General features: G+C 41.6%; 1 protein-coding gene across 3 annotated transcripts in view; it reads left to right on the top strand.

The window, feature by feature from the left end:
* DHX34 (DExH-box helicase 34) overlaps positions 1-12,432 on the top strand; it is a 69,392-nt gene that overhangs the window by 31,088 nt on the left and 25,872 nt on the right. For 2 of the 3 annotated variants that reach the window (XM_077131329.1, XM_077131327.1), the window contains exons 5-7: positions 659-761; positions 1,822-2,039; positions 2,615-2,737. In XM_077131329.1, the coding sequence (XP_076987444.1) occupies positions 659-761; positions 1,822-2,039; positions 2,615-2,737 (444 nt within the window). The remainder of the gene's footprint in view (positions 1-658; positions 762-1,821; positions 2,040-2,614; positions 2,738-12,432) is intronic. The other variant, XM_077131328.1, reaches the window with a different exon arrangement.

The raw sequence follows: 12,432 nt of genomic DNA, 5'->3' as shown, positions 1-12,432 counted from the left end.
TTAGTGCCTCCCCTTGATTTGGGGGTGTCTGGGACACCATAGGGGCCAAGACATGGGCCTTACCCTTTGCTTGCTGCTGGTCCCCGGGGGCTGATGGACAAACACTAGGTGCCTTTACAGCAGTGGAGAGAGCACAGAGTCTCGGGGGCTCAGGAGAGCTTGTGAAGGGGAGGTCAGGAAAGATGGGACTGGAGGGATAGGTGGGGCTAGACTGCACACAGCCTTGAGGGCTGAGTAAGCAGCTGGACTTTTCTCCTGCGGGCACTGGGGAGCCATGGGAGGCTTCTGAGCAGGGTAGGGGACAGTGTCAGAAGGAGTGCTGAAGGAGGGATTTGAGGGGGTGGAGACCAGAGACCGGGGAGGAGGCAGGAGCGGGGCCAGGCTGTGGGTATGAGGAGGGGTCCCAGATCCCAGAGTTGCTCCAGCTATGCAGGTGTGTCTGTGTTGGTGGCGGGGAGGGGGGGGTCCAGGACAGCCCAGGTTTCTGGGCCAGGTGATGGGATGGAAGGTGGGTGCCTCTGAGATGGGACTGTACAGGAGGAACGGGTTCAGGGGACAAAGCTGAGACTCTTTTAGACATGTGGGTGTGAAGTGCTCAGGGAACATCCAGGAGGCCTGCTGAACCGATCTCTCGTGGCCTGGGCTCACTCGGCCCTAGGTGTTTGACGTGGCACCCCCTGGAGTCCGAAAGTGCATCCTCTCCACCAACATCGCTGAGACCTCAGTCACCATTGATGGGATCCGCTTCGTGGTAGATTCTGGTGAGGAAGCATGGGGTCAGCACTTGTTCCAGGGGGAATATCATCTTTCTCAAACCTTCCAAGCTCAAGGCCTCTGCAGTTACTATTCTCTGCTGAGAGCTGACTTTCTCCAGACATCCTCATGGCTTGTGCTCTCACCTTAATTCAGTGCCTGCTTGAATGTCAGACACACCCACCCTGCCTACTTTTCCTTAAGGACCTCCTCCTTCTCCTTCCTTTATAATGCTTTGTTTCTCTTCATAGAACTGGCATGGTATCTTACGTGCCTATTGAACTGTTTGTTTTATTTTTGTTCCCCCCAGCTGGAATGTTAGCATGACTTGGTGATTAGGGGATGCTGAGCCCCCTGGCTGGGTTCAGTGGGTTGGGGGTCATGACACTGAAGCTCTCTGGGTCTCAGTTTGCTCATCTGTGAAATGGGAATAGAAACAGTACATCCCTCAGGTTGTGAGGATTAAGAGTTAATAGACAGCACCCTGCACAATGTAGACACCCAACAAATATTAGCTGTTGTCTTTTTGCATGGAATAAACATTCAGTTATTGTACGTGCCACTAAGACATTTTAAGATTTCTGTCAGTTAACCATTGCCATACCATTGATTTGAAGACATATCATCCTGTTTTCAACAACAATTAAATACAAACAAGGGTTGGTCTTAGAATTGATGAGTCTGGTGTTCTGTTCAACCCCATGAAGGCAATGATTTTGTGTTGACACTGCTGAATCCCTAATGCCTAGAACACTGCTTGGTACACAGGAGGTGCTTAATAAATATTTGTTAGATGGCTGAACCTATGAAAAGGCAAAGGCATTAAAAAGTAAATGAAAAGATGTGTGAATAAATGTAAGCTTTCCAAAGACAGGGATTTGTTTACATTAATCTCTTCTGTGTCCCCTGTGCCTGGAAAGGGGTGTGGCCCAGAATAAGCCCTGGCTAACGTTTAGGGATAAAGGAGTGGGTGGGGTAACAGTGAGTAGATGAGTGGGCAGGATGCCGGGGATGGGGAGGTACCACACTTGGACCCCTTCCCCTAACTGTTTCCCTTCTCCCCACCAGGGAAGGTGAAGGAGATGAGCTATGACCCGCAGGCCAAGCTCCAGCGGCTTCAGGAGTTCTGGATCAGCCAGGCCAGTGCAGAGCAGCGTAAGGGCCGAGCGGGCCGCACGGGACCCGGCGTCTGCTTCCGCCTCTACGCCGAATCCGACTACGATGCATTCGTCCCCTACCCTGTCCCGGAGATTCGCAGGGTGGCCCTGGATGCCTTGGTGCTGCAGGTGAGAATTTGGGGACCAGGTGGGCTGTATTCCTGACTGCCAGTTGCCAGGGAAGAACCCAAGAGGCACTTAGATTGTACCACTCCCAGGGTTTCTGGGTCAGCAAAAGTAGGTCTGTCCAAGACACCAGTGGGAACTCATCTCTTCCAGATGTCAGATTTCGTGTTGAAAGGATAATTGGTCTTCAGATCCAGAGGGAGTAGGAAGAACCCTGTGACTGTATCAAAATACTTTGAGCTGCAATTGAAAACCCAACGAGAAAGGGCTTAAAACTGGGATTCCTCAATACGTTTGATGTCACATCCCAGTGTCTCAGTTAGTTTAGCTTAGGTTAGGCAATCATGACACACACACGTCATGGCTAAGACAACAGAATTTTAGTTCTTGAGTTGGTGAGCACCTCTTTATTCAGGGACCTAGGCTCCTTCCATCTGTGATCCCATCTTCTCCCCAGGACCTTTCTCATCATCTGTGTCCAACCAGCTAAGGAGAAAGAGGATGGAAGGTGAGCAAGGGAAATTTGAGGCCAGGTCAGCAAGTGGTGCCTGTCCTTCCATTCATCTTTCTCAAAGCAGAGCTCAGTCGCACGGCCACACCTCACTGCAGGGAGCCTGGGAAGTGTAGTCTCTGTGCTGGGAGTAGGAGGAGCGTTCACGCCTGTGGATTTGCGCCCAGAGCATTCAGCGCCCTTCCTGCAGGTGACTCCATTCAATTTCATTTTTAAAGAATGCCAGTGTGACCAGTACTCGGATTTCCTGACCCACCAGTGGGACAGGTAACCCAGTTATAACCTACAGCTTAAAAACAACTGGCTTGAACCATGTAGAAAATGTGCTATTTCATAATACAAAAAAATCCCAAAATAGGAAGGTTCCAGGCTTGGTTATTTCAGTGGAGCAATGATAATCGTAAAGGACCTGCTTTTTTCCGTGTTTCCCAACTTGTGTGTCAGCGGTTTTCCTGATGATGATGATGATGGTAAAAATTAGGCCAGGCACTATTATCAGTGTTTCATGTATATTAACTCTTTTGAACTTCACAAAACTCCCATAGGGTAGGTACTCTTATCTTCCCAGTTTATATATGAGGAAATGGCTGCACAGAGAGGTAGAGTCACTTGCCCAAGGTCACACAGCTGGCAAGTAGCAGAGCTGGGATTCTATTGAAGGCATTCGGGCTCCACAGCTTGCCTCGTGAATGTCCCCTGACTTTGGCTGCTGTGGGCATCCCGTCTTCATCCTTTATCATCCAGAAGCAGAAGAAAAAACCTGCCTCTCTTTGTGGGTCTCATTTATAAGGCCATGGAAACCTTTCCTGGAAGCCCCCTGGTCAACTTCCCTCCCTTTCTTGTTGACAGACTATGGGTTAAGGGTGCCCACTCTGACCTGTGATTGTCTGGGGGTATGATATTGCTGGAATGGATCAGAGCACTGGTTCTCACCCCTTGCTGTGCATTGGAATTGCTAGGAGAGCTTAAAGAAAAAAATCAGAGCTCAGCCAGAGTTTTTGATTTAAAGGTCTTTTAATGAATATCGAACGATCTCCCAAATGACCTCAAAGCTTGGTTAGCAGGGTGGAAACTAGAAGGGCTGATTGCTGGGTGGATGGCCAGAACTTCTGGTGCCCACTGGATGAGGACCAGGTGAGCAGGTTACCTCACTGGAGACTTGGCTGGGCCCCCAGGCTCTCTGAGATTTCCTTTCCTTATCTAGCAGTGATGTTAGCTGTCAGCATGCCGACCTTTCTTTCATCCAGTCACTACATAGGTATTATTGGTCTACTCCCTGCCAGGCCCTGTGACGGGTCCATGATGTCACTTCACTCTTCCCCTTTGGGTCTCTGAGTTAGTTGTGATTCTTTTGGTTGAAGTGAGAGAAACCCAACTTAAACAGTCTTTTCTTGTTTTGTTTTGTTTACTTTTTTTTAATTAAATTTTTAATTTTTTTAAAAATACCAAAATACATCAAATGCAAACATTCTTAACTATTGTTCATTCTGTTCTACATATATAATCAGTAATTCACAATATCATTACATAGTTGTATATTCATCATCATGATCAATTCATGGAACATTGGCATCTATTCAGAAAAAGAAATAAAAAGAAAACAGAACAGCAGGTAAGAGTGCTCGCCTGCCATGCCCGAGGACCCGGGTTCGATTCCCGGTTCCTGCCCATATAAAAAAAAAAAAAGAAAAGAAAACAGAAAAAAATTCATACGTATCATACCCCTTACCTCTCCCTTTCATTGATCACTAGCATTTCAAACTAAATTTATTTGAACATTATTTCCCCTATTATTTACTTTTATTCCGTATGTTTTACTTGTTTATTGATAAGGTGAATAAAAGGAGCATCAGACACAAGGTTTTCACAATCACACAATCACATTGTGACAGCTGTATCATGATACAATCATCATCAAGAAACATGGCTACCGGAACACAGCTCTACATTTTCAGGCAGTTCCCTCCAGCCTCTCCATTACATCTTGGATAACAAGGTGATATCTATTTAATGCGTGAGAATAACCTCCAGGATAACCTCTTGACTCTGTTTGGAATCTCTCAGCCATTGACACTTTGTCTCATTTCACTCGTCTCCCTTTTGGTCAAGAAGGTTTTCTCAATCCCTTGATGCTGAGTCTCAGCTCATTCTAGGATTTCTGTCCCACGTTACCAGGAAAGTCCACACCCCTGGGAGTCAAGTCCCACATAGACAGGGGGAGGGTGGTGAGTGTGCTTGTTGTGTTGGCTGGGGAGAGAGGCCACATCTGAGCAACAAAAGAGGTTCTCCTGGGGGTGACTCTTAGGCCTAATTTTAAGTAGGCTTGACCTATCCTTTGTGGGGTTAAGTTTCATATGAACAAACCCCAAGAGTGGGGGCTCAGCCTATAGCTTTGGTTGTCCACACTGCTTGTGAGAATATCAAGAATTCAACTTGGAGAGGTTGAATTTTCCCCCGTTCTCACAATTCCCCGAAGGGGACTTTGCAAATACTTTTCTACTCACGGATCGAATCACTCTGGGATTCATTGGGGCATCACTCTGGACAAACCAACAAAATCTCATGTACTACCCAAGGATCCATGCACTTATGCTGTTCAACCAAATATCTCCGTAAGTTATATTAGGAGATGCACTAGCCAAAATATAAATTTTGTACCAAAGAAACATTTTTTGTTTTAGTCTCACACATAGGTTGAAATTTTAAAATATTGATTACCATCTGTTTTCAGCACACTGCAGTAATGACATTCATTTGTTCTTCCTTATGCAAAAACGTTTTTTAAATTTGTACATTTAGTAACTATTATTATACACTCTAGGCATTCCTAGAATACACCATCTCAATCTTTATCATCTATCTTTCTTTGTGATTTCATTTATGCCCCCAGCCCTCCTCCCTCTATCATTCTCACATTTAGTTTCATTCAGTGTTTTAACATAATTGCATTACAGTTAGATAGTATTGTGCTGTCTATTCTTGAGTTTTTATATTCGGTCCTGTTGCACAGTCTGTATCCCTTCAGCTCCAATTACACAATATCTTACCCTATTTCTATCTCCTGATGGTCTCTGTTACCAACGAATTATTCCAAGTTTATTCACTAATGTCAGTTCATATCAGTGAGACTATACAGTATTTGTCGTTTTGTTTTTGGCTAATCTCACTCAGCATAATGTGCTTAAGGTCCATCCATGTTGTTACATACTTCATGACTTTATTCTGTCTTATAGCTGCATAATATTCCATCGTATGTATATGCCACAGTTTGTTTAGCCACCCATCTGTTGATGAACATTTTGGCTGTTTCCATCTCTTGGTAATTGTAAATAATGCTGCTATAAACTTTGGTGTGCAAATGTCCGTTTGTGTCCTTGCCCTCATGTCCTTTGAGTAGAGACAGCATATAGATGGGTCCTGTTTTTTAATCCATTCTGTCAGTCTCTTATCTTTTGATTGGGAAGTTTAATCCATTAACATTTAGTGTTATTACTGCATGGGTAGTACTTTCTTCTACTATTTTGCCTTCTGGATTTTATATGTCATATCTAATTTTACTTCTTTTTACCTTTACTGATAGTCTTCCTTTCTACACTCTTCTCCACACCTCTCTCTTCTGTCTTTCTGTATCTGCCTCTAGTGCTCCCTTTAGTATTTCTTGCAGAGCCAGACTCTTGGTCACAAATTCTCTCAGTGATTTTTTGTCTGAAAATGTTTTAATTTCTCCCTCATTTTTGAAGGACAATTTTGCTGGTTGGCAGTTTTTCTCTTTTAATAATTTAAATATATCATCCCACTGTCTTCTCACCTCCATGGTTTCTGCTGAGAGATCTGCGCATAGTCTTATTGGGCTTCCCTTGTATGTGATGGATTGCTTTTCTCTTGCTTCTTTCAAGATTCTCTCTTTCTCTTTGACCTCTGACATTCTGATTAGTAAATATCTTGGAGTACGTCTATTTGGATCTGTTCTTTTTGGGGTATGCTGCATTTCTTGGATCTGTAATTTTAAGTCTTTCATAAGAGTTGGGAAATTTTCAGTGATAATTTTCTCCATTAGCTTTTCTCCTCTTTTTCCCTTCTCTTCTCCTTCTGGGACACCCAGAACACGTATATTCATGTGCTTCATATTGTCTTTCAATTCCCTGAGTCCCTACTCATATTTTTCCATTTTTTTTCCCTATATTTTCTTTTTCTTGCCAGATTTCAGATGTCCCGTCCTCCAGTTCACTAATCCTATCTTCTGCCTCTTGAAATCTGCCATTGTTGGTTTCCATTGTTTTTTTTCATCTTTTCTACTGTGCCTTTCATTCCCATAAGTTCTCTGATTTGTTTTTTCAGACTTTCGATTTCTTCTTTTTGTTCATTCCTTGCCTTCTTTATATCCTCCCTCAATTCATTGATTTGGTTTTTGATGTGGTTTTCCATGTCTGTTCGTATATTCTGAATTAAATGTTTCAGCTCCTGTATGTCATTTGAATTGTTGGTTTGTTCCTTTGACTGGGCCATATCTTCAATTTTCCTGGTGTGATTTGTTATTTTTTGCTGGTGTCTTGGCATTTAATTACCTTAATTAGTTTGTTCTGGAGATTGCTTTCACTTCTTTTACCTAGGGTTTTCTTGCTGGATGAATTTGTTGTCTAACTGTTCTTTGACATTCATTTCAGCTTTATCTGGACCTCTAGCATCAGTTTTGTTTAACAGAGGAGAATTTTTCAGTTCTTGTTTTCTTGTTTCTTGCCCTGCCTCTGTGGTGCCTTTACCCCCCCCCAACCCCCACAGTTAGAAGGGTCTACTTAGGTATTATAGACCCCAGCCAGATTTATCCAGACCAAACTGGCCTCCTATCAGGAGGAAAGAGTCACCTGTATCGGTTTTCCCTAAAGATGAGACCCAGCAGGTTGAAAGACTTTCCTGTGAAGTCTCTGGGCTCTGTTTTTCTTATCCTGCCCAGTATGTGGCGCTTGTCTGCCTGCAGGTCCCACCAGCATAAGATGATGCAGTACCTTTGACTTTGGTAGACTCTTCCTGTTGGGGGCGTGGTGGAGGCAGAGGAGAGGTTGTAGGCTGGTATTAATGGATTCAAATTACCAAGTCCTGGTGTCTGAATTCCTTAAGGGAGGGATTCCACCTGAGTTGGGCTTCGCCCCTCCCCTGGGGAAGGCACAGGCTCCAGACAAGCCCTCAAACAAGCTTGTTTCTTTCTGCCTATGCCTAGGGCAGGTGCAGCCTGAGAAGCCCTGCCGCTGTATCCAAAGGCAGTCAAGCCTTTATAGAAACACAGCCACAAAAACCTCTGTTTCCTTCTTTTTTTTTCTTTTTCCATCAGCCCTGCCCCCTTGGTGCCGGGGAAGAAATGAGCGACCTCTGCTTTGACCAGGTTCACCTGAGCTGGGGGCCTATTTTTAGTAGTCAGAATTTGTGAATTAATTCCACAGTTGGTGTTTGGTTGGGCTCAGCCCCTGCTGCTGGTAATGTCTCTTTCCTTTCCCCTCTGGGAAGAAGCCTGTTGGGGAGGGGCACCGGCCTCCACGGCTTGGGGAGCAGATGGTTCTGGGGGTGGCTCACAGCCGGTCCAGCTGGTCCAGACTGGGATATGCTGTGTGTCCGGTCACTGATGTGGCCCCAGGAGCTGTTCTGTACTGTTTCTGGTTATTTAGTTGTTCTGGAGGACCAACTGAAATGTGCACATTGTTAAGGTGCCATCTTGGCCCGGAAGTCTGACTCTAGCCTCCCATCTCAGTCTTTATCTTCTATCTTTCTTTCTGATGTCATTTGTGCCCCCAGCCCTCCTCCCTCTGTCATTCTCACATTCAGCTTCATTTAGTATTTTAACATAGCTATATTACAGTTAGGTAGTATTGTGCTGTCCATTTCTGAGTTTTTACATTCAGTCCTGTTGCACAATCTGTATTCCTTCAGCTCCAATTACCCAATATCTTACCCTATTTCTATCTCCTGATGGTCTCTGTTACCAATGAAATTCTCCAAGTTTATTCACTAATGTCAGTTCGTATCAGTGAGACCATACAGTATTTGTCCTTTTGTTTCTGGCTAATCTCACTCAGCATAATGTCCTTAAGGTCCATCCATGTTATTGCATACTTCATAAGTTTATTCTGTCTTACAGCTGCATAATATTCCATCATATGTATATACCACAGTTTGTTTAGCCACTCGTCTGTTGATGGACATTTTGGCTGTGTCCATCTCTTTGTGATTGTAAATAATGCTACTATAAACATTGGTGTGCAAATGTCCGTTTGTGTCCTTGCCCTCATGTCCTCTGAGTAGATACCTAGCAATGGTATTGCCGGGTCATATGACAATTCTATATTTCCTTTTTGAGGAACTGCCAAACTGCCTTCCACAGCGGTTGTACCATTTGACATTCCCACCAACAGTGAATACGTGTGCCTCTTTCTCCACATCCTCTCCAGCACTTGTCATTTTCTGTTTCATTGATAATGGCCATTCTGGTGAGTATGAGATGATATCTCAGTGTGGTTTTGATTTGCATTTCTCTAAGGCCAGGGACGTTGAGCATCTCTTCGTGTACCTCTTGACCATTTGTATTTCCTCTTCTGAGAAGTGTCTATTCAAGTCTTTTGCCCATTTTGTAATTGGGTTGGCTGTCTTTTTGTTGTTGAGTTGAACAATCTCTTTATAAATTCTGGATACTAGACCTTTATCTGATATATCGTTTCCAAATATTGTCTCCCATTGTGTAGGCTGTCTTTTTACTTTCTTGACGAAGTTCTTTCATACACAAAGTTGTTTAATTTTAAGGAGTTCCCATTTATTTATTTCTTCAGTGCTCTTGCTTTGGACATAAGGTCTAGGAAATCACCTCCTAGTATAAGATTTATAAGATATTTCCCTATATTTTCTTCTAAAAATTTTATGATCTTAGATCTAATGTTTAGGTCTTTGATCCATTTTGAGTTAATTTTTGTATAGGGTGTGAGATATGGGTCCTCTTTCATTCTTTTGATATGAATATCCAGTTCTGTAGGCACCATTTATTGAAGAAACTATTCTGTCCCAGATGAGTTTGCTTGACTGCTTTATCAGAGATCAATTGTTCATAGATGAGAGGGTCTATATCTGAAGCACTCTATTCTATTCCATTGGTCAGTATATGTATCTTTATGCCAGTACCATGCTGTTTTGACCACTGTAGCTTCTAATACGCCTTAAAGTCAGCAGCATGAGACCTCTAACTTCAGTTCTTTTTCTCAGGATACTTTTAGCTATTCAGGGCACTCTTCTCTTCCAGGTAAATTTGGTTATTGGTTTTTCTATTTCTGAAAAGTAAGTTTTGGGGATTTTAATTGGTATTGCATTAAATCGGTAAATCAATTTAGGTAGAATTGACATTTTTTTTTAATTTTATTTTTTTTAATACCAAAAAACACCAAACGCAAGCATTCCTATTTTGATCATTCCAGTCTTCATATATAATCAGTAATTCAGAATATCATCACATAGTTGCATAGAATTGACATCTTAAACTATATTTAGTCTTCCAATCATGAACGTGGTATGCCTTTCCATCTATTTAGGTCTTCTGTGATTTCTTTTAACAGTTCCTTATAGTTTTCTTTGTACAGGTCTTTTGTCTCTTTAGTTAAATTTGTTCCTAAATATTTTATTCTTTTGGTTGCAGTTGTAAATTGAATTCATTTCTTGATTTCCCCCTCAGATTGTTCATTACTAGTATATAGAAGCACTACAGATTTTTGAGTGTTGATCTTATAACCTGCTACTTTGCTGTACTCATTTATTAGTTCTAATGGTTTTGCTGTGGATTTTTCAGGGTTTTCAACATATAGTATTATATCATCTGCAAACAGTGAGAGTTTTACTTTTTCCTTTCCAATTTTGATGCCTTGTATTTTTTTTTCTTGTCTAATTGCTCTGGCTAGAACTTCCAACACAATGTTGAATAACAGTGGTGATAGTGGACATCCTTGTCTTGTTCCTGATCTTAGGGGGAAAGTTTTCAGTTTTTCCCCATTGAGGATGATATTAGCTGTGGGTTCTTCATATATTCCCTTTATCATTTTAGGAAGTTCTCTTCTATTCCTATTCTTTGAAGTGTTTTCAACAGGAAAGAATGTTGAATTTTGTCAAATGCCTTTTCTGCATCAATTGAGATGATCATGTGGTTTTTCTGCTTTAATTTGTTGATATGGTGTATTACATTATTTGATTTTCTTATGTTGAACCATCCTCGCCTACTGGGGATGAATCCTACTTGATCATGATGTATAATTCTTTTCATGTGTTGCTGGATTCGATTTGCTAGAATTTTGTTGAGAATATTTACGTCCATTCATTAGAGAGATTGGTCTGTAGTTTTCTTTTTTTGTAATATCTTTGTCTGGCTTGGGTATGAGTGTGATGTTGGCTTCGTAGAATGAGTTAGGTAGCTTTCGCTCCTCTTCAATTTTTTTGAAGAGTTTGAGCAGGATTGGTACCAATTCTTTCTGGAATGTTTGGTAGAATTCACATGCGAAGCTATCTGATCCTGGACTTTTCTTTTTGAGGAGCTTCTTAATGACTGATTCAGTGTCTTTACTTGTGATTGGTTTGTTGAGGTCATCTGTTTCTTCTTGAGTCAGAGTTGGTTGTTCATGCCTTTCTAGGAAGTTGTCCATTTCATCTACATCGTCTAGTTTATTAGCATAAAGTTGTTCATAGTATCCTGTCATTACTTCCTTTATTTCTGTGGGGTCGGTGGTTATGTCTCCTCTTCCATTTCTGATCTTATTTATGTACGTCCTCTCTCTTCTTCTTTTTGTCAATCTTGCTAAGGGTCCATCAATCTTACTGATTTTCTCGTAGAGCCAGATTCTGGTTTTGTTGATTTTCTCAGTTGTTTTCATGTTCTTAATTTTATTTATTTCTGCTCTCATCTTCATTATTTCCTTCTTTTTGCTTGCTTTGGGTTTAGTTTGCTGTTCTTTCTCTACTTCTTCCAAAGGGACAGTTAATTCCTCGATTTTTGCCCTTTCTTCTTTTTTGATATAGGCATTTAGGGCAATAAATTTCCCTCTTAGCACTGCCTTTGCTGCATCCCATAAGTTTTGATATGTGTGTTTTCATTTTCATTTGCCTTGAGATATTTACTGATTTCTCTTGTAATTTCTTCCTTGACCCACTGGTTGTTTAAGAGTGTGTTGTTGAGCCTCCATATATTTGTGAATTTTCTGGCGCTTTGCCTATTATTGATTTCCAACTTCATTCCCTTATGATCTGAGAAAGTGTTTTGTATGATTTCAATGTTTTTAAATTTATTGAGACTTGCTTTATGACTCAGCATAGGGATCCTTGAGAACAATCCATGAGCACTTGAGAAAAAGGTGTATCCTCCTGTTGTGGGGTGTAATGTTCTACAAATATCTGTTAAGTCTAGCTCATTTAGTGTATGATTGAAATTCTCTGTTTCTTTATTGATTCTCTGTCTAGATGTTCTGTCCATTGATGAGAGTGGTGAATTGAAGTCTCTAACTATTATGGTAGATGTGTCTATTTCTCTTTTCAGTGTTTGCCTCATGTATTTTGGAGCATTCTGGCTTGGTGCATAAATATTTATGATTGTTATGTCTTCTTGTTGAATTGTTCCTTTTATTAATGTGTAGTGTCCTTCTTTGTCTCTTTTCACTGTTTTACGTTTGAAGTCTAATTTGTTGGATATTAGTATAGCTACTCCTGCTCTTTTCTGATTGTTATTTGCATGAAATATCTTTTCCCAACCTTTCACTTTCAACCTTTGTTTATTCTTGTGTCTGAGATGTGTTTCCTGTAGACAGCATATAGATGGGTCCTGTTTTTTAATCCATTCTGCCAGTCTGTATCTTTCGATTGGGGAGTTTAATCCAT

This window comes from Tamandua tetradactyla, chromosome 16 (assembly GCF_023851605.1).
Source record: "Tamandua tetradactyla isolate mTamTet1 chromosome 16, mTamTet1.pri, whole genome shotgun sequence".
Lineage (NCBI taxonomy): Eukaryota > Metazoa > Chordata > Mammalia > Pilosa > Myrmecophagidae > Tamandua > Tamandua tetradactyla.
Note: the sequence above shows the minus strand (reverse complement) of the source record. Positions and strands in the feature narration are given on the sequence as shown.